The sequence below is a fragment of the Elephantulus edwardii genome, unplaced genomic scaffold (assembly GCF_000299155.1).
Source record: "Elephantulus edwardii isolate Elephantulus edwardi_28Jun2011 unplaced genomic scaffold, EleEdw1.0 scaffold00044, whole genome shotgun sequence".
NCBI lineage: Eukaryota > Metazoa > Chordata > Mammalia > Macroscelidea > Macroscelididae > Elephantulus > Elephantulus edwardii.
Window position 1 is genome coordinate 6,479,604 of NW_006399794.1, and position 25,969 is coordinate 6,505,572.

The window sequence follows — 25,969 nt, forward strand, 5'->3', positions numbered from 1 at the left end:
CCGTCTAACATACTTTGGACATGTTGTGAGGAGAGACCGGTCCTTAGAGAGGGACATCATGCTTGGGAGGGTGGAGGGACGGCGCAGGAGAGGAAGGTCCTCTATGAGGGGGATTGATTCAGTGACTGGGGTAATCGGGATGGGAGTGTCAGAGACAGTGCGATTGGCACAGGACAGAGCGGAGTTTAGGCGACTCGACGACACATAACAGCAACAACATCATTTTACTTTATTAACTATAACTGCAATTCCATCTTTTTTGTATTAATAGAATTTGATAACATTTTGTTTCATTTTAGATTGTTGTTATTGTTGGTAGGAGCCTCAACTCATAACACCCACATAACCAATAGATCTGAACTCTTGCCTATCCTACACTATCCTTATTATCCCTCATAAATCTGAGACCTTTGTTGCCAAAACTGTATTAGCTCATTTCATTAAGGATCTTCCTCTCCTTCCTTGACTCTCCACCTTTCCAAGTTTGATGTCCTTTTCAAAGAAATAGACTCTCCTAACAAGGTGTCTCGATATGTGACATGAAGCTTCACCAACTTTTCCTCCAAGTAATATTCTGGATTGTTGTTGGGAAAAGTTACCCACATCTTTTTTTCTTTGATTTCTGTGTTTGTGGAACTTTTTCCCTGTACATATGTATATGTTCCTCTCATCTTAAAGTCTAATTAACTTATTTTAGCTATTGTTTCAAAATTGAGCATTCTGTCATGGGACCTCTGTTAACCTTAGGCAACGTGGATTTCTTGTAAGGAGTTACAAATTTTTTATTCTCTAGAGCCTAGGCCTGGTAGATGCTTGTGGATGCTGGTCTGGATGGTCAAGGAATGAGAACTTTTTGGGGGTTGTGCTTCTTTTTGGGGTCATTTTTAATGTGTATTATTGTTCTTCCCCACCCCCACCCCCAAGAGCAGTTTTCCCTCAGCCTTTGCCTAGGGTTTAAGTCCACTCAAGGTGTTGGCTTAAAACCCCGCAGGGGTGGAGAGGAAATGCTGATGGAGGCCTGGAAATCTCCACTCTGGGAATGTGACTTTGTGACGCTTGCAGATGCTGATCGGATGGTCAAGGAAAGGGAAGTTTTGGGGGGTCGTGCTTCTTCTTGGGGTAATTTTTTATGGATATTATTGCTCTCCCCCCTAAGAGTGGGTGTCCCTCAGTCTTTGCCTAGGGTTTAAGTCCACTCAAAGGCATTGGCTTAAAACCCTGCGTGACACAACAGTCTTCTGTCTATTTGCGAACTGAACAACTTGCTGTGATGCTGCACACTGTTCCATAGCCTTGTCAAATACCATAATGGTTACCCATTATGTATGGTTTTTTTGTTTGTTTGTTTGTTTTATGTGCTTCCAGATTGACTTATGCTGGGAAGCAGGAGTGGCATCCACTTCCTAAAATTAGATGCCTCTGGAAACTCTACAAACTCTCTAAACTCTTCAAATGTACAGAAACGATTGTAGTTATAAAACAGAGTTATATACAGGAATGCTAGTCATAGAACAGAGTTTAGGTCTTTTGTGCAAAACTTACTCTCAGTCATATTCAACTTGACAACACTTAACCACTGCTAAGTGAAACTAGTGCTCTTATATCTGGAGGAACACTCTTCCACTTTGTACATCACTCTTTGTCAATGTGCAGTATGAAGTAACCTGGGTTGCTGTGATAGTGAACCTTGTGCCATTGGGGTATCAAATACCAGAATGACTTCCTAACCTGGACAGTGTTTGGTGGAGCTCCCAGTTGTAAAGCAGGTTTGGAAGTAGGAGTGGCATCCACTTCCTAAACCATATGCCTCTGGAAATTTTATGAACTTGGTGAAATGGCGACAGTTATGGAAAAGCAGTAGGTCTTTTGTTCATAGAGTCACTATGAGTCATGCTCAACTCGATGGCAGTAAACAACAACAAAGCCTAGGCCTAGATTTAAGATGACATTGTAAGTCCTAAATAAAACCTACAAAGGTTTAATGTTGTAAAAAAGGACTTGACCAGCCAATCTGTTGGTGGTAATTTACTAATTAAGAATGCCTTTGTTTACTTAATAACAAATGTTTAGATGATTAGATGATAACATTAGCATTTATTGATTCAGATATTTAAAAGTAACCATGCTTTTACTACAAATAAGCATATTTTATTGAATTCCTCTCTGATTTATTAACAATTTCTGCAATGCTTAATAACTGTGAGGAATTCATATTCTTTCTTAAAACATTGCCCTCAACTCCTATTTTCTTTTCTTTATAGTTCATAGTTTGAAGATTTTTTTTCTGTTAGCTGATTTTCATTTTATGCACACACATATGCATATACCTAAATATATACCTAATGCCATGAACACACACTCATAGTTCCTTTTATGGTATTGGATTTTTTTTAAATTTTTATTTCTTTATTTATTCTTTTTTTTTTTTTAATGTGTGTACCGTCAAATTGAATCTGACTGATACAGGAGGCGATTGTGCCTCCTTCTTCAGCAGAGCATCTGGTGGATTTGAACCGTGCACCTCTAGAATTGCAGTGCAGTTTCCTGCCACTAGGCCACCAGAATTCGCCTGGTATTGGGTTTTTATCTGTGCTTGTCACTGAATTACACCTAAAATATCCTTAAAAACCATAAATGCATATGTTGTTATAGATCATAGCTTTTCTATAAACAAATCTGAACCTGGTCCTGTCTTGTGGCACCCTTAACATCTCCAACATACTTAAGCTCCTTGCCACAGTCACCCTGTCAGTCCATCTTGTTGAGTGTCTTCCTCTCCTATGCTGACCCTTCACCTTTCTAAGAATAACATCCTTTTCCAAGGATCAGCCCCCTCCTAATAACATGTTCTAAAATACGTGAGATGAAGTTTCACCACCCTTACTTCCAAGAAGCACCCTGGTTCCACTTTCTCCAAAACAGACTTGTTTATCCTTTTGGCAATTCTTGAGAAATTTAGTACTCTTCTCTAACACCCACAGCTCAAAGGCATCGACTGTCCTGTCTTTGGATCAGGCTAAACTGATGTCCTTGCCCCTCAGTACTTTGGAGAGGCCCCCAACAGTAGATTTTCCCGATGCAATACATTCTTTTGATTTCTTGGCTACTGTAACAACGATGTTGATTGTGGATCCATGTAATATAAGATCATTGACATTTTCAATCTTTTTTCCATTTATCATGACATTGCTATTGGCCCAGTGGTGAATATCTTCATTTTCTTGATGATAATCCATACTGAAGGCTGTAGGCTTTGATCTTTTACAGCAAGCACTTCAAGTTGTCCTCAAATTCAGCAAGCAAGGTCGTATCAACTGCATTACATACGTTGTTAATGAGTGAGTCTTCCTCCCATTCTGATGACGCATTCTTCTTCATGAAGTGTGGCTTCTTGTATGATTTGTTCCACATACAGTTTGAATTCCATCTTCTCTTCCATTGCTTTGTCACCCCTCACCCACTTACACAGTGATAGGACTTGTACAACCAATTGGAATGCATCCTCCAAAAAGCTGTGTTGACCCCTAAGTCTGGTACCTGTGAATGTGATCTTGTTTGGAAATAGTCTCTGAAGATTTTATTAGCTAACGTGAGATCATACTGGAATAGTATGGTCCTTTCTCCATTCTGAGTGGTGTCTATATAAGAAGAGAAGAGAAACAGACAAAGGAAGAATGACCATGTGGTGATACATCTATAAGCCTAGGAACACTAAAAGAATCTTCCACTAGAGATTTCAGGGATTCTATGGCTTTGCTGACACTCATATTTGGAATACTGGCCTCCAGAAATGTGAGCCAATAAATTTCTGGTCTTATAACTTACCCAGTTTGTGATATTTTGTTATGGCAGTCTCAGGAAACTATTACAACTCACCATGCTGTTCTTATTCACATCAATATTTACCAGTGCTTGCTCTGTGTGCCCTGAAAAGAACTTTCCCATGCTTAATTATAAAGCATACTACTAGGGAACAGAGGATTAGGATGCTTTTTGTTCATGAATGCCACAAATATAACCAATAAGCTTTGTTTTTAAGGTTATGGATTTCTGTTCACCAATAGAAGGATGCATTTTTCTGCAACTAGAATGTACTATCTGGACCATAGGTAGTAACTTTCCTCCTCTCAGTCATTCAAAATGTTCACACCTCTTAAAAAAACTACTTGTTATAAATGCTGTAGCAAGAATTTCAGCAAATTGAATAGGCATTTGCTTTAGATGCCACTAAGGAATGTTCTCATGATTGTATGAGATCTTGGGATTAATAGCATACCTTATTTCAGATTTTTTCTGAAAAATGATACCCCTTTAAAAAATGAAGGAGAAATTAATTCTCATACATTTACCATATTTGTTGTTGTTGTGTACCATAGAGTTAGAACTGACCTATAGATGACCTTTTTTTATTTTATTAATTTTAATGAACGTTTATAGAAATTTTGGATTTCCATTCATTCATTGTTGTATTTTTCTCCCTGCCCACCCCTCCTCCCCCCAGTTCACTCTTCTCTTTGCAAAGTAAAAGAAAAATTCTTTCATTGGTATACAATCCTCCCTCCCCCAGTACACTCCACTATGCAACCTTCATTCTGGACTCTTATCATAACCATAATACCCTATCATATATTGCTTTTAAACAGTTCTCTCCCTTATCTGTTTCAGTGCAGTATACATAATTTATCCAATTTTTCTCAGTCTTACTCCAACCCTGATGTCAGTCCCGTTCTACAACAGTCCTTTTGTGACTGAGATATTTCACTCAGCATAATGTCCTCTAAGGTCACCCATTTTGAATAATATTGTATGTGTTCCTTGTTTTTCAATACAGCGTAGTATTCCATTGTGTGAATAAACCACAGCTTCTCTATCCATTAGTTTGTTTCAGAGGCAATTAGTTGCACAGGAGAAGGTTGCCCATCCTTCTGCCGCAAAGCCAAGCAGCTGATGACATTGAACCATGTGATTTACCATATTAAGTTTTAAAATTAATTTTATAAATAAGCAACTTTTTTATTAACTATATTGATACTGAGTTTATGTGAATTACTTCTGGAAGAATTCTGAGAAGATGGTTGCGTAAGGAGACACCACAAATATAAAATTAAATACAAGGAAATGGTGCTTGGCCTTGAAGGCCACTGACTTGGGGAACAGAGGATAGTACCAGAGGCAGGCAAGATAAATTGCATGCTGAGGAAAGATTTCTTCTCCCAACATCCCTATTCCTCTTCCCATCATACCCCACCCCTAACCACATGGACTGCTGGCTGCTGTGAAGTGGAAAAGTGGCTTCAGCAAAATAGCCCACTTCCCTAACCACTATACTTCCTGTCTGCACAAAGAGACAGGACCTCAAGAGGTCAACAAGGCTGACCTCTCTTTGAGACTCTTTCAGACTCTTCGAGCACCTTCCCAGCCAGGTACAACTATGAAGCAGAGGCAAACTGCTACAGAAATCCCCTGTGTTAGAGTCTGCTCTCATAGCTTAAGCTGTGTTAACCAACAAAGACCTCCCTGGAGGTTCAGTTCCAGATTGTCTACTCTCCCTCCTGACACTGAGTTCTACTGACTATAGCTATAGTGTACAAGGTAACAGGGATCGTGAGTCTATACCCCTGCCAACATGTTACAGGGGAGTTTCTGATCTTAACAGGACCTCCCTGAGAACCTGTTCAGAGCATGACAGAGCCTCCCTAACACAATTATACCTGGCTGCAAGGCTACAATTTGCTACAGAAACTGTCCTGTAGTAACACCGGCTCCTATAGTCAGTTTTCTACCTGCCTGCCTGTATGTATGTATGTATGTATATATACTCCATAGCTCAGGCCTCTGAAGCTGACAGGGAAGACTTGTTTGGAGTAAAGTTGAATTTGTCTGTCTTCACTTATCGTAGTAGATGCTTAGGACTGCTGACTGAGACTGTTATCTGCTAGTGAGAAGGTATCTTCAGTGGAGGCTATACTCACAGTCTACCAGTGGGGCCTATAGGAACAAGCTGGATCTCTATGGGGATCTGATTAAAATACTACACTTCTCCCCTACCTGGTAACTGCTGGACGCTAGGTTGCTGCACATTGTTACCAAAGGCCCCAGCAGTGAAGTGTGCCTCCATGGGCAGCACTATACCTGCCTCAGGCCTTCAAAACCAACAGGGCAGATCTTTGTGGAAGTCATTTCAGCTCTGTCTCCATATTCAGTGGTGCTGAGGACTGAGAGTGCTCTGTGCTAGGTAACAGGTGTGTTGGATGGAGGCTGCACTCATAGATAACACTCTACCATGGGGTTCTGGCAGCGACAAGGCCAGCCTACCCTTTCATCTAGCCATGGGCACCTACAAACCGGATACCAAACCAATGGCCTTTGACATAATTCCAACTCATGGCAACCTCTCATTGGGTTTCCGTGACAGTACATCTTTACAGAGGAGACTGTCCTTTTCCCATGGAGGGTTAGAACTACTAACCTTGGTTAGCAGACTAGCACTAGCCTTGGTTAGCAAATTAAGACATAATACACTATGCCACCAGAGCTCCTTGAGCACTGCAAAGCTGGTGCAAGTGACTTCAGAAGGCACCTTACAATTCTGCTCCAACAGTAAACACTCTCCTTGTTCCTCCCTCTCTACAACCATAACTCGGGCCTCTTTAATCAATAGGACAGACCTCCTAGGGGTCTATTCAGGTCTTTCTGTTCCTCTTTCCTGTCAGTGCTGAGGGCTGCCAACTGAACCTGCTATGTGCAAGGAAGCAGGCATATTACACAGAGGATACCCACAGATGACGTTCTATAGGATATGGGCAATGATAGCCACCAGACACACTTACTGGGAGTCTGTTTGGAGCATGACAGCCCTTCTACCACCTGGTAACTGTTAATTACTGACCTGTTAATAGCTCCTACAGAAATTCCTTAAAGTGAAGCCAAAAGGCAGGTCACTTCATGGATATTACTTTCCTAACTACAACAGGGTCACTGAGGCTTTGAAACAAAAAAAAGACCTGATGCTCTCAAACCCTGGTCAAACCAGGAAGAAGAAAGGAGATATCACAGAGAAGAAAGGGAAATTGTAAGCAAAGTTTGAAGGTAAGAGTCCAGACGAAGATAATGGAATTGTATAGTTAAAGTGCTGAAAGACAGATAGAGATCTAGATCTATAGAGAGATAGAGTTATCTATAGAGATATATCTATACCTATATACCTCAGCCAAGATTTCTTTATTCTACCAAACCATCCTTAAGAAATGACATTTAGCAAAGCAGCAAAAACATGGGTGTGCATATATCTGCTTGGATAGCAGTTCTAGTTTCTTTAGGGTACATTCCCAGTAGTGGAATTGCTGGGTCAAATGGTATTTCTATTTCCAACTTTTTGAGAAAGTGCCATAGTGGTTGCACCATTTTACACTCCCACCAACAGTGAATAAAAATTCCAGTTTCTCCACAACCTTGCCAGTATTGTTTGCTGCTCTGTTGAATTTTGCTATTCTCACTGGAGTGAGATATCACCTCATAGTTATTTTGATTTGCATCTCTCTCTTAGAGTTAGGGATTTTGAGCACTTCTTCATGTGTCTGTTTGCCATCTGAATGTCTTCTTTGGTGAAGTGTCCCATTTTGCAATTAGGCTGTTTACCTTATCTTGTTGTGGTGTTCAAGTATTCTGTAAATTCTAGACATAAATACCTTATCAGACATGTCATTACCAAATATTTTTTCCCCAGTCTGTGGCTTCCCTTTTTAACCTGTTGGAGAAGTTTTTGGATGTGCATAGGGATTTGATTCTTAGAAGGTCCCATTCATCTATTTTGTCCTCTCCTGGTTGTAGATTTTTAGGATGCTTGGAAGACTGTTTATGTTGTGTATTAGGCCTTCTAGCGTTCTTCCAAGTTTTTCTCTAATGAAGTTTATAGCCCATGATTTTAGTCCTAGGTCCTAGGTCCTTGATCCACCCTGAGTTGGCTTTTGTGTGTGATGTGGATCTTGCTTGAGTTTTCTACAGATAGTTTTCCAGTTTTGCCAACACTATTTGTTAAAAAGGCTGTCGTTTCTGCACTTAACTGATTTCATCTCCTTGTCAAAAATCAGTTGACCAAAGATAGATGGGCTGATTTCTGGATTCTCAATCCTATTCCATTGATCTATGTGTCTGTCTTTGTACTAGTACCATGCTGTTTTGACCACCATGGCAGTATAAAAGGATTTGAAATCAGGGAGTGAGATGCCTCCTACCTTGTTTTTCTTTTTAAGGAGTGCTTTGCTTTTTCAGGGTCTCTTTTAATTCCAGATGAAATTGGAGATGGCTTTTCCCATCTTACTGAAGAAAGGAATTGGTATTTGTATTGGGATTGCATTGAATGTATAAATTGCCTTTGGTAGTATGGTCATTTTCACAATATTGAGTCTTCCTATCCAAGAGCAAGGTATATTCTTCCATTTCTCCAGGTCTCTTTTTGTATCTTCTAGTAATGTTTTGTAATTTTCTTTGAATAGATCCTTTGTGTTTCTGGTTAGATTTACTCCCAAGTACTTAATCTTGTGGTTAGCTATTGTGAAGGGTATTGTTTTTCTTAGTTCCAGTTCTGTATTCTCTTTGTCCCTGTAGAGAAATCCATTTGATTTTTGTACGTTGATTTTGTATCCTGCCACTTTGCTAAATTGGTCAAGAGTTGGAAACAACCCAAGTGCCCATCAACAAACAAATAGAGAAACTATGTTATATTCACACAATGGAGTTTTATGTTGCATTGAAAAACAAGGAACTCCTGAAATATTATACAAAATGAGTGACTTTGGAGGACATTATGCTGAATGAAATATCTCAGTCACAAAAGGACAAATACTATGTAGAACCACTTACATTGGGGTTGGGGGACCTTAAGAAAAGAGGGGAGAAGTAATGTACACTGCGTTGAACAGATGAGGGAGAGAACTGTTTAAAAGAAATATATGATTAGGTATTATTTTCATGACAGGAGTCCAGGATAAGAGCTGCATAGTAAAGTGGACTTGGGGCCAGGGGAGGATTGTATAACAATGAAAGAATATTTTTTTCTTCAAAGAGAGAAGCGTACTTGTGGGGAAGGGTGGGCAGGGAGGAAAATATGCAATAATCTATGAATGGAAATCCAAAGTCTCTGTAACCTTTCGTTAAAATAAAAAAAAAATTTTAAAAAACACAAAAAAGAAGCAACTGAAAAAATAAAATGACATTGAAATGAAAATATTCCAAACAGAAGGGAGAGAATTTATATATACCAGGCCTTAAAAAAATTATGAAAATTCTGCAGAGGGAAAAGACATTAGAAAGTAATTCAAAGCCATATAAAAAGAAAGACTACTAATAGAGAGGGTGCAGAGGCTAATATAAAGGATAGTATCTAGGTAACCATGCCTGATAATTTTAATTGTTTTGTCCTTATTTTGTAATGTGTATAAAATGCAATATCAGCCATATAAAACTGATTCCTATAAGGTCAGACACGGCCCCCTACTTTGTTGCACTTACTTCTAATCACTGGGTCCAATATTTGCTGCAAAGGATCACACAGACTTTACAGAAGTTTTTTTTCACTCACAGTTATGGGGTTTATCAGGGAAACAGGTTGTGGGGAGGCAAAAGATTATCAAACTGTGAAAGACTAGATTCAGTAAGTAGCAGTCTCAAGCCAGGTTAACAGCAATGCACAATCTCTCAATTAGTTCAGACAGCTTCTCATTGAACAGGAAGAAATGGTTCCTCAGTTAATCCAGGCAGCTTCTCAGTCAACAGTGAAATACCTCTGGCACAGTACCTCTGGGCTTTAAGGATGTGTGCTGCTTTCTCTGCTGCTGCTTCTTTCCTGATGTTGAAGTGCTCTTCTCAAGGGCTCTGGCTCTGTTAAGCTATGTTTGCCACAGTCTCTCTAAGATCTGGTTAGCTTCTGTTCATAGCAACAGAGGGCATCCTGCCAAGCCCTAACTGTTCTCAAACTCTCTTCTGTGATTAAGTCCATTGTTGTATTCCTATGTCAATCCATACCATTAGGATTTTCCTCCTGTAGGCTTAGTGGTAAAGAGCTGTGCTATCAACTCAAAGGCACACAGTTCTAATCTACCAGCTGAGCCAAGGGAGAAAAATGGGTAGTCTGCTTCTGTGTGATTTACTGCCTCTGAAAACCTCCTGGAGGGTCATCTATGAGTTGGTTCTGACTCAGTGGTACATAACAACAACATACATTCATTCATGGGCATAGTTTCTATCCTTCCCAACTTTTTCAACTTGTCTGTGTATTTATTATTATGATTTCATGTGTATATGTATTATTGCCCCTTGTTATTTTTAACTCTTGTACTCTTCTGAGTGCTGTCCTTTGCCTTGATCATCTTTTCTGACCACCTCCTTATTATATTTCACCTTCTCCTTCATCCAAGTTAGTCTCTAGTTAGTGATTTACCTTCCCTTTTTTTCTTACCGCCGATAATCAGCAAAGAACGTTTTGTTTGTGTATGTGAAAAATTTTATTTGGTTTTATATATTTGTTCTTTTGTGATTGACAAATTTCATTCAGCATTATGCCTTCTATTTTCATCCACATTATGAGGTGCTTTACAAGCTCTTAATTGTTCTTTTACATTGTAAAGTAGTTCATTGTGTGTATGTACTTTATTTGTTCATCCATTCATTCATAGAGGAGCATTTAGGCTGTTTCCATCTTGTGGCTATTGTGAATAGTGCTGTGATGAACATGTTGTTGTTGTTAGGTACTTTCAAATGAAGTACAACTCATGAACAGTGGATCTGAACCCTGCCCTGTCCTGTGCCATCCTCACACTTCCTAAGACACTAGAGCCCATTGCAGCAGTCATTGTGTCAGTCCACTTGGTCGAGGGTCTTCCTCTCCTCTGCCAAACCTCAGGTTCCTCTCCAAGGAATAGCCCCTCCTAGCAACATGCCCAAAGTGAGTGAGGCAGAGTCATCATCCTTGCCTCCAAAGAGCACTCTAGCAGCACTCTCTACAAGAAATACTGATTTGTTCTTTTGGCAGTCCGTGGGATGTTCAGGGCTCTTCTCCAACACCACAACTTAAAGGCATCGACTCATACTATGACTCTTCTTTCTGTAGGATATATATTAATCATGGGATTGTTAGATCATATGCTATTTCTATTTCCAGTTTTTTAAGAAAGTACCATCCTGTTTCCCAGAGTCTTTGTACTGGTAAGAATTCTAGTTTTTCTACACTCTTCAGCATTTGTTGTTGTCTGGTTTTGGTTTATTTTAAATTTTGCTGTTAATGCTGAGGTAAGATGATCTCTCATTGTTGTTTTGATTTGTATCTCTGTAATGGCTAATGAGGAAGTAACCAGTGGATTCAGTGTTGCCCCCATCATCTGCCCTTGTGTGTAGTCCCTTCCCTTTCCTTGCTCCATCAGCATGCCCTTGCACTCCCACCTACCCTGTCCAGAACCTCCCTCACCCTAGCCAACCCTTGATATGTTGGCCCCAGCCTCAAGTCACTTCTGTGATGCCTTGCACCTTGTGCTGCTGCTGTTCTCTCACTCTACTGCCTGTCTTGAGTTTAAGAGGCTCTAAGTGCAGATCTCATGTACCAGCTCTAGGGAATGATTTTTGTCTGTGGTAGTACTGGGGGAAGGTGATTAACCCTGAGCTTCCACTCCAGGACTGTTGCCTTGTCACCTTATGTCTCTACTCTTCCATTTGCAGCACACTCCTGTCACAGTAGGATAATTTCCCAGGTGAGGGCTACATGTCCTCTAGACCTGCTATGCTGGAGTTGTTTCCTTGGCCTAAGGGCCTGATGCTAGTTTGAGGTTGAATGTCTCCTCTTGCTTTGGATGACTGACTGTCAACAAAGCTCAGTAGTGTTATTGAGACATTATTATATGAGATATTATCACCAATGTCAGATGGATCTTGGCTCAAAGCAGAATGTACCAGAGGAATGTCTGTCTGTATTTCATTGACTATGCGAAGGCATTTAACTATATGGATCACAACAAATTGTGGCTAACCTTGAGGAGAATAGGAATCCCAGAGCACTTAATTCTGCTCGTGTGAAACCTGTACTTGGACCAGAAAGCAGTCTTTAAAACAGAGCAAGAAAACACAGCATGATTCAAAATCAGGAAAGGAATGCATCAGGGATGCATCCTGTCTCCATTCCTTTTCAGTCTATATGCAGAACGGATCTTTTGAGTGGTTGGGCTTTATGAAAGGAATGTGGCGTCAGGGTTGGAGGAAGACTTATCAATAACCTGCAGTATGCACATGACACAACCATGCTTACTGAAACTGAGGGGGACCTGAAGATTTTGCTGCAGAAAGTCAAGGACTGTAGTCTTCAATATAGATTGAAGCTCAACATCTAGAAGAGTAAGATTCTCACCACTGGGCCAATTGGCAGCATCATGATAGATGGAGAAGAGATTGAGGTTGTTAACAGATTCAGTTTACTAAGCTTCACAATTAACACTCTTGGCATCATCAGTCAAGAAATCAAAAGACGAATTGCACTGGAGAAATCTTTAGTCAGGGACCTCTCCGGAGTACTGAGAAGCAAAGATGTCAGTCTAGAGACTAAGGTGCACCTGATTCAGGCCATGATCCTCACAATTACTTGCCTTGCATCAGAGAGCTGGACAATGTATAAGGATGACAGAAGAAGAATTGATGCCTGTGAGTTATGGTAGTGGAGAAGAGTCTTGAACATACCATGGACTACCAAGAAAACAAACAGATCTGCCTTGGAGAGGGTAAAACCAAGTTTGTTGTTGGAGGCTAGGATTTTTAAACTCTGTTCCACATATTTTGGGCACATGTCCTTCTCCAAGGACATAATACTTGGAAAGGTGGAGGGATAGCACAGGAGAGCAAGACCTTTGATGAGATGGATTGATAAAGTAACAGGAATAATGGAGGTAGGTGTGTCGGAGTCAGTGAGACTAGCTTAGGATAGAGCAGGCTTCAGAGCTGTTGCATATGGTAATTATGAGTTTCAGGTGACTCAGCGGCACATAACAACAATGATTAATGAGGGAGCTATGGTAGCCTAGTGGCACGGAATTGCTCTTCTGGCCCAAAGACAGTTCAAATCCACCATCTGCTCCACAGAAGAAGGAGAGCAGTCTCCTCCGGTGTGATTTACTGCCTTTGAAAACCTACTGAGACTCACCTATGAATCAGTTCCTAACCACAACACATAACCACAGCAACAGTGGCTAATTAATGAGGGTGCTGTACTGACCTAATCCATAGGGTTTATTACTCATTCAATGGCCATACCTCACTGGAAGTTCGAATCTATCAGACACTTCGTGGGAGCAAACTGGACATACTCCCCTTATGATTGACAGCCATGGACTCCAGTGCTGGGTGACTCATAGTTGGCTATGAATATGTTTGAGTTTTATTGCTTTCCATGTTCAGTATTTTCTAATAAGGATTCAGTAGTGGTCATGGGAAGTATTCTTTCCCTGTAGAAAATTTATTCCTTTTCTCGGTTGCTTTCTTTGGTTTTCAGCTGTTTGACAATGATTTTCCTAGATAGGCTCTTTTTTCTATTTCTATACTTTTTTGTTTTTTCTGCTTAAAGTTTCCAGGGATTTGTGACTCCTCAAATTTATGTCTTTTGCCAAATTTGGGAAATTATAATTTTTTTTTCTGAAACACCAACTACTTCTGTTAGACCTTTTCATAGGTAGGTTCCTAATATGTTATTCATTCTGTTCATTTTCACTCTTTTCCTATCTGTTATTCAGATTGGATAATTTCTGACCTGTACAGGTTTATTAACTCTTTCCTCTATCATATCCATTTTCCTGTTTGATCTGTCTGGTGAATTTTTAGTTCTATAATTCCCATTTGTGTTTCTCTCTCTCTCTCTCTCTCTCTGATTTATTCTGTTGAGGCCTTCATTCACTACATGAATTTTCTTTTGAATATTAATAGTTATGATAAGTTCTTCACATTTTCTTATTTGCTAATTCTAATATCTAGCCTATCTTGGGTCCATCTCATAATTGTCATATTTAATGAGTAATTCTAGATCATGTCTTAGACATTGAGTTTTGCGATGTTCAGATCCTGTATGCTGTTATATTTCTCAAAAAAGTGTTAATGTTTTTGCCTTAGTAGGAAATTAATTGGTTGGACTCCAACTGAAAGTGATTTCTTGGCCAGCAGTTCAAATCTCAATTCAGTTCGTTTATCTTTAGCTCTATAGAATTAGCATGTTCTGCCTTTGGTTCTTTCATTTCAGAAAGTCTTTTATTATTTTCTGGTGACTGTGGTTTCTCTGAACTGTGTCCTCTGATTCTTATAACAAGAAAGGACGTTATAAAAGCATCCAGAGAACTAAAAGACACATGAACTTCAAAGGAATAACATCTACATATCAACAGAATTAATGGAAGCCAGAAGACAATGGAATAACATTGATAAAGTGCTAAATGGGGATAAAAGGGGAGTGGAGGAAGCACCTGGCAACCTAGAATTTAATATTTAAATAGAAAGATCCTCTTAAGAATAAAGACACACAAGAGATGTTTTCAGTTATGTAAAAAATGAGAATTTGTCACTAGAAAAACTAAAAAATTTTAAATAAATTATTCGAGAAGAAAATAATCACAAATGGAAATAATGAACTTTGAAAATTAATAAAGACCAACAGCAAAAGTAATTATGTGAGGAAATATAAAAATACATTGATTGGTTGATATAGAAATATTAATGAAAATCAGTGATTTAAGCTTTCTTCTCAGGAAGAAAATAATGAGTTAACACTCCAGCAACAAAAATAGAAGAAAGGAAATGATAAAAGATAAAGAATATATTATAAATAAGTTAATACCAATAAATTGTATGAGTAGTAGACCTAAATATTAAAACTGAGGTTTTAAAAAAAAAAAACTCTTAGAAGAAAATCCTTTCTGATGGGGAGTTAGTAAAGATTTCTTAGAATACAAAAATCAATAAAACTTGATAAAGTTTAAACTTCATAAAAATTCCATTTTCTCACTGAAAGTATATTAAGAAAAATTAATAGACAAACAACAGAGAAGGAGGAAATCTTTATAATATATATGACCAAGGTCTTGTATCACTACTATATAAACAATTTCTGTAACTCAGTAGTAGGGGGATTTGGTAACCTAGTAGTAAGGAGCTATGCTGCCAACGCAAAGGCAAGTAGTCCAGATCCACCAGCTGCTCCACATTGAGCGTGATGAGCAGTCTCCTCCTGTGTTACATAAAACTTCTGAAAACTTTCTGGAAGGAAGGTCAGCTATAGTTTGTATCCCACTTGATGGCTCTTAACAACAACAACAGCACTCAGTAATAATAAAGCAAGCAGTGCAATTTCGAAATGAGCATAAGACTTCATTAAGCACTTTAGGTAGCAAAATACTTAACCTGAAAATGTACTCAACATCACTAATCATCAGGAAAATCAAATTAAGACCACAAGGGTGTACCATTATGTACCTTCGAGAATATATAGCCAAAATGAAAATAGACTGGCAAGTACAAATATTGGCAAAGATGTAAAGAATTTTTTTTCTCTGCATCGCTGGTAGCAATGCAAAATCATAGAATCCTCTTGGAATAGTTTGACAGTTATTTATAAAGGTAGTAATTCACTTGCCATTGACTTTGCAATCTCAAATATAAGTTTTCAAAAAGACTTATAGAGGATGTTTGCAGTAGCTTTATAGCAATTCAACACAGAAACAACCCAAATTTCTATTAGCAAAACAATGAATAAAGAAATTGTGGTATATCCATAAAATGAAATGCAGCTAAGCAATGAAAAAAAGAAATTGACTACTGATATTGATGGATCTAAAAAAATAACATTTTAGGATTAATTAAAATTTCAATAAATAAGTGGGTTAAACAGGAAATAAGATATGAAAGTCACATATCACGCTTGCTTTTCATTTATATGAAGTTTTAGAAGAGACAAGACTATAATGAAAACTAACAGCTGTCATAACATTTGTGGCCTCAGGATGAGAGTAGGTTGACTAGCATGTTGCACAAGATATTGTTCTGTTTTGTTTTTGTGATGTTGATTTTTATAGATAGATATATTTCTTAAAACTCATCAAACTATGCACTTGATATTTTTATTTTCTACTATCTAAAAATGGTACTTTAATTACAAAGGAAAGAAACATAGCAGCATATTTCTTTAAATTGCAAATTAGATTTTCCTTTCTGTAGCTCTGTAAAAGGCCGGGGAGCCCTGCTGGCATAGTCTTTAGGGAGTTTCATTACTAACCCAAAGGTTCTAATCCATCAATGGTTTAGTGGGAGAAATATGAACAGTCTCTTCCCATACAAAACCTACTAGAGGGTCAGCTATGAGTCAATTCTAACTCCATAGCAATGAGTTTAGGGCTTTTCATGCTGGTTACTATTATAGATTGAACTGTGTCTTTCCAAAATACATGTATATAATAAGCCCCCTGTAGTTGTAGGAGGATTAAGGGTGGAATGCAATAAATATTCCTTAATCCCATTCTCATGGATAAAAGGAGAGCCTCCTTAGGCTATAAGCTATAATACCTTTTCTCTCACCAGAGAGAAAAAGAGGAGGAAATTGAGCCAAAGGTCAGGTACAAATCTTAATACCATCAAGAAGTAATCAACAGGAGTGGAGTCCTTTTTGGGCCAGTTCCCCTGTGTAAGGAAGCTTTTTGACCTCAGGGAAGGTCAAATAAGATATAAGGAAATCACCAGAGAATTCTAGACTTACAGATGCTGAAGGAAATAAGGACTTTCTCTGTTACCAGCAAAAGAGTCTTCCATTAGAGCTAGTACCCTGAATTTGGACTTCTCACTTTCTAAACAGTAAGAGAATAAATTTCTGTGTATTAAAGCCATCCACCTGTGGATATCTCTATTATAGCAGCACTACATAACCAAGACGGTAACCTCATACAATAATTCTTTATTTATATATATATATTTGGAAGCTGATTTTTTTTCTCTTCTTGTTTTCTTTCTAAAAACCACAGAAATTTGAGACAGGTGTGTGACCATTGCAAGCAAAACTATAACAAAAAACTTGTATCAGGATGTTCTGTCACTTGGACCTTATGCAGGCCTGTAATTTGAATGTGTGACTCTAGACATGGTTGCCATAGTGATAAACCACTTTACTTAAATAGCATGTATTTTACTCAAAATTCAGAGAAATGGTAACAGTTTCTAGTAATCATGCGCTGGTATTAACTTGCAGTGATACGACTAGAGCCTACAGGTTCTGCATCCATTATCACCAGATGAGTTCATCATGTTAAAATTGTGCTAGTGAATAATGAAATATGTACCTTTAGCCAAATTTTCTTGTTACAAATCTCCCTTTGCGCACATGGAACCCATTTTCAAGATTAAGAATATCAACTAGAGAAAATAGGCCAAAGGTACTGACTGACTTACAAAAATATGAGATTGGAGAAAATTTGTGAGGTCATATTCTCTATCATTTTGTTTCCATAGTGCAGACTATTCTTAAAATAGTAAGAATTCATCAAGGATAAATAGCCATTGAATGTTGTAGGGGAACCCCCAATAACCTTCTGACTGGATCATTCAGAGATGCCATCTAGTTCCAGAGTGCTGAGACGTGCCCCCTTTTCATTTCATAGATTTTAAGTATGTGTCCTCTTACTGTTTACCTTTATAGACTGGATAGTGATTTCTAAAGAAACCTCCACTCCTTCATCTTATCTTTATATCTTTTCTGATCTGTTTTTATCTATTCAAACTGGTTCTGTTTCAGAGATGATCATGATTTTATATAAGGATAGAATATTTTTCTTTGATTATTAATGCTTTTTGATGATACATCAGCTTATTTGGTTATTATGCAATGATATATGAGGCTGGTATTTTCAGAAAATAGTCTATAATGATTTTTAGAGCCTTTCCTGGGTTGAAAATGGATAGCCAGGAGTGTGTGATAACTTGGAATTTCCCCCCCAAGAACTGAATATTGAAACTCTTCTGTCATCTTTCCCCCTCTTTGTACATCTTATGGGAACTCATAATCTTCTATTTACTTTTCATGACCTGTAGATCTTAGTGACTTCGATAGCCTTGGCAATTTCACTTTTCATTTCTCTATCCTATTACTTACAAAACTGTAAAATTGCATCAGTGACAGCATTGATCCCTGAGGATTCCCACCAGCTATGAGAGTAGAAAAAGGGAAACCTAAAACTACAGATAATCAACAGCCTATAAAAGAAATCCCTGGAAAATTAAGATTTGTTCAGTTTTCTCGAGAAAAGCCTGGGAGCAGAATTTGCGTTGGCCGGGTATGTTACAAGCAGAGGAGACTTGGCTCTTGCTGAAGAATGCTACAGCCTGGCTTAAAAGACACCATAATGATTACCCTACATCCTTTTCTGTTAACATCAGAGAACAGTCAAAAGAGACTCAATCTTTAGGAAAATCTTACTCTCCTGATTTCTAAACAAAAGCACCCAGAAACTAGTAAAAGAGAAATGGTTTACACACACACTCACCCCCACACATAATATTTTATAAGATAGCACACATACCTTTAGAAGATTCTAAGCATTTGCAATAAACATTCATGTCAAAGGTAAGTCAGTTTGCATCAATGTGACCAGGAAATGAAGGAAACACATTCTGTGATTTATGTCATTATGGCCAGTTTTAGGCTGATGGTGGGCATCAATTAAAATGTGGTTGACTACTTAATTTTAACATGTATGAAGCCAAAGCACTGAGAAATAAATAAGAAACAAGCATTTTTAAATGTTGCTGGTTTAGGATGGATCCTGGCTGAAATTAGAGAATACCAAAAGAAAATCTATTTGTGTTTTTATTGACTATGCAAAGACATTTGGCAACAAATTATGGCTCATGTTGAGAAGAATGAGAATCCCCGAAAACATAATGATGCTAATACGGAATCAAGCTAGACCAGAAGCTGTTGTGAGAACAGAGCAAGGAAACACTACATGACTTAAAATCAGGAAGAGTGTATACCAGGGTTATATCCTTCCTCTATATTTAATCAGTCTATATATTGAACAAATAATTTGCACAGCTACACTCTATCTTTGAAGAGGAGTGTGGAACAGGTTTGGACAAAGAGTCATCAATAGCCTTCATATGCTGGTGACACAACTTGGCTTGCTGAAAGTGAAGAGGATATGAAGCACTTGTTGCAGAAGATGGACGACTACAGCCTTCAGTATGACTACATTTCAACATCAAGAAGACAAAGATCCTCACTACAGGCCCAGGAGTCAACATTCTGATAAATGGAGAAAAGCCTGAGACTGTCAATAATTTCATTTTGCTTGGATTAATAATCAACACCCTTGATACCAACAGTCATGAACTCAGGAGACATACTGCGTTAGGCAAGTCTACTGTCAGGGACCTTTCCAAAATGCCCAAGAGCAATGATGTCAATTTGAAGACCAAGATGTGCTTGATTCAGGCCATGGTCTTCTCAATCACCTATGCATTATCCAATGAATAAGGATGACAGAAGAATTGATGCTTTTAGTTGTGGTTTTGGAGAAAAGTAATGAATATCTCATGGACTTACTAATGAACAAACAGATATGTCCTGGAAAGGGTGTAGCCAAAGTGCTCTTTATAGGCAAGGGTGAAGAAGCTTCATCTTTCATAGTTTGGACTTGTAGCTAGGCAAGGCTATTTCCTGGAAAGGAACGTCATGCTTGGAAAGGCGGAGGGTCAGCAAAGGAGAAGAAAACCTTCAATGAGATGCATTGAAACTGTGACTTCAGCAAAGGGCTCTAGTGTCTCAGAGATGAGGATGGAACAGGATAGGGTGAAGTTCAGGTTGACTGGCTATAGGATCACTATAAGTCATACTCAACTCGACGGCACCTAATAACACCAACAACCTATAATGGAGGCAGTATGGCTGTATTTTCCAAAATCAGAAATCCATATAACTTAGAAGTTCCACTTCTAAAATACATATTAAGTATATGTACTTAAACATGTGCAAACTGGAAAAAATACAGGTGTGTTAGTGTTAGTTATTCTGTTATTCTACTATTGGAAATTTCCTGAATGATCCTTGTGAAGAGACTGACTAGTTAGGGATGTTATGGTCCATCTTAACAGGAGAATGCTGCATATTCAGAAAAAGAACAAGGAATCTTTTTATGTATTGACATAAAAAGAATTCAAAATAATTGTTAATTGAAAATCAAGGTATAAGGAGAAATGCCACAGGCTATCACTTATATAAAAAAGGGGGATGAAAGTGTATGGAGAGATTAAATTGAACTAAATCAAATTACCACCACTGGATTTTTTTTTCTCTACAAAAAATTACAACTAGTCCCATTTGGTTTAACCTAATGCTTGCTGGGAAATGAATAAAATAGTCTGCTTTAAATTGATAATATTAGTTGGGTTTTGTGGGGTACACAACTAAGTTGATTAGTGACAGTGATGACATTTTTATATGCTGTGAATATTAAATCATAAGAATATATGAGGGGACTGTGCTGTGTGCCATAATCAGTTCAAAAAGGCAAGTATAGCTTAAGACCACTACTATTAAAATCTGAGGAAAGACTTACACACAGAATCATCCTTCGGTGGTTACCAAGAATGGAAAAGGAGAAAGAGGGGAGTAAAAATTAATAGATAAGATGGGTAAATGGAAAGGAAATAAGTAATAAGATGTTTACCAGATACAGTAATTCATGATTGAATGAAAGCTCAATATGATTTTTAATCTTTAATTCAAATAAGAAGAGTTTAAAAATATAGGACCTATTAAAAATAAATTACTGAATGTCCAAAAGCACAACAGAAAGTAGCCCTGATTCTAAGTTGGCTGGAAAAATAAAAAAGTGCATTATTTCTTACTTAGAAGCAAATAAAATAAATCACTGAAATGATATATGTTGCTGTATACCATCAAGTTAGGGAGCTCTGGTGGCCGAGTGTCAAGAAGCTGTGCTGCAGTCCTGAAGGCTCGCAGTTTGAATCCCTCCAGCTGCTGTGCAAGAGAAGAATAGACAGTGGCCTCCTGTGTGATTAACTGCCTCTGAAAATCTGCCAGAAGGTCAGCTATGGGTCAGTCCTGACTCTACAGTACACAACAACCACCACCATCAAGTTGGAACTGATTCATAGCTGACCCTCCAATCAATTTCCAGAGACAGTAAATTGCGTGAGAGGAAATTGTCCCTCTTTCTTCCATGGAGTGGCTGGTGGATTCAAACCATGTCTTTGCATCAACAGCACAATTCCTTACTGCTAAGTCAAACTTTATCTTCTTTATACGGAATGAAACAAATGTGATGTTTCTAAACCAAAGGAACCAGTTTGTTTTAGTTTCTTGTTTTCAATCTACTTTTCCAGAAAATTCTAAGAATTATCTTGAGATATCTAAGAAGAAGAAATATAGTTTTTAGCATTTTTGGGGGGGGCGAGGAAATAAAAATGAATACTGCATATAAATAGAGACCATTTCTGAATAGTTCTTTCTTCTCCTTCTTCTAATGAGTCAGCTATATTAAAAAATGGAACAGTGAGGAAAGATGGAAAGGCTAAGGCAGATATGAAATGAGCTCATTAAAAAGAAAATGACTAAATCTCTTTTCCTATTCTGTAGAGTATATTAGTTGTAGTAGATATGTTGCAAAACATTTCTCCACTATGTGAATGATAATTCAAGAGATGTAAATGTCAAAGGAGAAAAGGGGGTACATTTAGGTCCCTCTTTTAATAGGATTTGGAAATAAAGTGAGCTAAAATTTTGTTGACTTGAAATTTCCAAGATAGATTTCATATCTTAGAGATCAGTACTATTCCCAACAAAGCAACTTATTATCCTCAGTGAGATACTAGAGAGAACCTGTGGGGTATTGTATTCTCACCTTCTAGCTGAACATAAGGAATCTTTAGTGAAAGAATACAGCTTTATTACTGAATACTAAAGGATTGTAGTATTTTCTACTTTCTGAAAGTATTCACAGAGAACAACTCAGAAAAATCCTTGGGCAGAGCTGTTCTTGTTAGATGCTGACAAGTCGAGCACGACTCATAGCAACCCATGAACAATGAACCCACACTTGTCCTGTCCGGTGCCATCCTCACCATCTCCTCACATACTCAAGTCCATTTGTGCAGTCACTGTGTCAATCTACCTGTTTGGAACTCTTCCTCTCCTTCACCGTGTCTCCACCTTCCCACGCATGATGTCACTTTCTAAGAAATAACCTCTCCTAACAATATGCCCGAAGTATGTGACATGAAGCTTCATCTTAGTCTCCATGGAGCACTCTGGCTGCACCTTCTCCAAGATTTATCTGTTTGTTCTTTTGCCAGTCCATGGCACATTCAGCACTTTTCTCCACCACCATAGTTCAAAGGCATAAATTATTCTCCAAAATCTTTATTCATTGTCCAGCTCTCAGATGCATAGCAAGTGACTGAAAACATCATGGCCTGGATCCGGTACACCTTAGACCTCAAATTAACATTGCTTCTCAATAATTTGGAGAGCTCTCTGATTACAGCTTTCCCCCGTGCAATACATTTCCTTATCTCCTGACTGCTGATATACGCTTAGGTGTATTCATGGTGGATCCAAGTAAGATGAATTAGTTGACAGTGTCAATCCTTTCTCCATACAGCATGATGTTGCCTATTGGTCGAGGGGAGGGATCTATAGAGAAAAGAACGAACCATTTGCATTTCAAAATTTGAACACTTTTTTCAAGGTACAAAATTATTTTAAAATATTAACAGCTCAATTAACAATGCATTTTTATCAAGTCAGATACAAGTAGTGTTCTAAAGAAATATGTATTTTAACACTATCTGCAATAAGCAAGCAAACATCAAGTGAATTCCCTCTTATAATACAGGTTACCTTAAAGCCTAAATGACCTGATGTTTTGCTGCCGTTCTGTGAGATCCTTTGTTCATGGAACATATCTGTCTTACTCCAAAACCAAGCCCAAACTCAACACTATTGAGTTGATTTCAACTCACAACAACCCCACAAGGCAGAGTAGAACTGCCCCATAGGTTCCCAAGGCTGTAAATATCTATAGAGGAAAAAACCCAACTGCCTCAATTTTCTGCCATGGAGCGACTGATGGGTTTAAACTATCAACCTTTTAATAGGAAGCCAGGCACTTTGTGCTGCCAACCCAAATGTGCATGGTTAAAACTCACCAGCTGCTTTGTGGGAAGAAGATGAGTTATCTCCTCCTGTAGGATTTATAGACTCTGAAAACCTGCTGGAAAGACAACTCAGTCAGTTCTGACTCGATGGCACATAACAACGACATGATCATGATAGATGATAGATGATAGATAGATAGATAGATGATAGATAGATAATAGGGGGTAGCTCTGGTGGTAGTCTGGAGCAAGTTTCACATAATCAGTTGTCTGAATCTACCAGCAGCTGCTCAGGAGAAAGGTAGTTTCTTCTCATTGCTTTTTCATCTTGGAAAACTCAGAGGAGGGTCCTTATCAGTGGGAACCAATTTGATGACAAAGAATATGACTTTTCAGTCTATAAAATATAGTAACTTTGATCAGCAAGTTCTTGAATTATCAAAGATGTTGATTTGGTTTGTGTTACATATAATCCTTTCAAGTTCTTTGAAACTTGTTAACTCTTGTGTCTTGTAACTCTCAGGTACCCAGAATATTAAATTTCTGAAGCTGTTGCCAGGTCATTCTGTTTAAATTAGAAGTTGTTTCATCTGCTCTTTCATGCCTCAGCCCCCACTCTGTGACATTCTGAGATATTCTTTACTCTTTTTGAGCCCTAAGCTTGAAGGAGTCCTGGTAGTATGGTAATTACAGTGTTTGGCTGCCAACTTCAGGGTTGGTGATTTGAACTCACCAGATGATGCATGAGAAGAAGATGAGACAATATACACCCATAAAGATTTGCAGGCTTGGGAACTCTGTAGGGCAGTTAAACCTTCATTTAATTCAGTGATCACTTTTTAAATGGATCTGGTCAGCAGTTGCAATCACCCATCTGCTCTGAGAAAGAAAAAAGGACAGTCTCCTCCCATAATGATTTATAGCCTTGAAACTCTGTGGATGGTCACAATCAACATGTCAGTTTAAAGTAAAAATGGACTCTGCTTTCATTAAGACAGCAAGGTTAGGGCCCATTTCCTCTAGTGAAGAGACATGAAAATACAATTGCCTGTTAAGTCCCTTCAGCTTTGCAAAGTGTTAACTTGTGTTATCTAGAATATTAAACTTGTGAGGCCGTTCACAGATCTTTCTGTCTAAGCCAGAACTGGCTTTGCCTGTACTCCATGTCTCAGTACACTCCTGGACACTACCACACTACTGTCATTCTTATAATGTTATGGGATGAATGGTGCATATGCTATTTTCCTCCATTTAACAGTGAAGAATGAAAAAAATTCTGAAAATTCTGCATACCTTCCCAAATGGTATGAGTAGGATTTGAAATCAGTCCCTAGAATTATGCAAAAAGGATTGTGAGTCTGTATAGAGTGAACCATATACAGCCACTGATGACTCTGTACTTGCCAAGGTAATTGTATAAATGTCAAAGCTTGTCTAGAAGACTGTAAAGATGAAATAAGATGAGTACAATTAAGTCCAAGTGGACTCTACTGTGGAAATGTTAACAAGCATTTACTTTTCTTGTAGCAGATAAATTGAAATTGAGCCTATACAATTTGCTCTACATTAAACAGTTGTATTTTCTTGAGTGTACTAAAAGAACTTCCTTTGGCATCTAATAATTTTGTAGTGTGATTAGTTTGTGTCTTATGTCTGGAGAAGGTTCCAACTTGCAAATACTGGCCAACTTTGTGGTTTCTTGCTTCTTTGAAATGTTATTTCTTTGTGTCTTAAAATTCATCCAAATTTTTTTTTTATTTATAGCTCACTGATTATGAAAAAATACTTCCTGAGACCAGTAAAGGTAAAGATATGGGAGGTTTGGACATTCCCTCTTCAGATACCTCGTCTAGCAAACTTCTTCTGGTTGAACTCAAGGAAAAACTAGAGAAAGAACCTGTAACATCAAGCCAACCAATAGCAGCTAAGTTCTCTACTAAATCTGTTGGCATGACTAGAACCAAAAAGAAATTCTAAGATTTCTTCCAACATGGAACAGTACAAGAAAAAGGCTGCTCTCTTCCTAGTGCTAAAACAAGGAGATAGGAAGGAGAAAAGGATGGGCAGTCCAAGCTCTCAGCCTCTTAGCTCCACTGAATACTGTCAGGTATTTGCATCAATTTAAAATTGAAACTGGTTATCTCATGAACTGCATATGGGGATAAAGGACAGCCACTCATCAATTCAACGGTGGGCTGCTACTGACATCAACTCAAGATGTCTGCAGGGGGTGTTTAGATGAGCATAGCCCTCAAGGCAGCAGGACCTGTTGGGAAGGCTTTGGGACATTCTTGCTCACTTCCTTGTCACAGTCTTATATTTATTTAGTCACAGTTATTTATAAGGGAAAATGAAAAGCCAAGTATGGCAATAGAGGTTTCAAATAATTGTGTGCAGTTTGCATTAAAAGATTTTGTTAAGAAAGTATCAATAAACTTGCCATAGACATTATAGCCAAAGTGCTTCCATCATTCACATGTGTTTCTGTGATTTTAGGTTGCTATAGATTGCTTTAGACAACTTATTTTAAATGTATGGAGATAGGAGATTTTGTAACTTCTTGGTATTGCTGCTAAATTCCCACTGTATTGATTAGATCAATAAAAGGACAGATGTTGCCTGTGCAAGTTAATTTTTATGTTAACAAGAGATAAATGTAGTACAGTTTTCTAAAGCCTTAATGGAAATTACGAACTTGTTCTGCTGCTGCAGAAGTTAAGCACCCATCTTTGGGGAAAGTTATGAGGCTGGATTCTGGGGAAAACATAGGATTAATATGAATGTTACAGGT

The 25,969-nt window shown here is 38.1% G+C and overlaps 1 protein-coding gene across 1 annotated transcript in view; it reads left to right on the forward strand.

The window, feature by feature from the left end:
* Positions 1-25,155, forward strand: part of STK33 (serine/threonine kinase 33) — an 89,367-nt gene extending 64,212 nt beyond the window's left edge. Inside the window, exon 12 of the mRNA XM_006885603.1 lies at positions 24,943-25,155. Coding sequence (XP_006885665.1) covers positions 24,943-25,155 — 213 coding nt within the window. The remainder of the gene's footprint in view (positions 1-24,942) is intronic.
* The last annotated feature ends 814 nt before the right edge of the window (positions 25,156-25,969 follow it).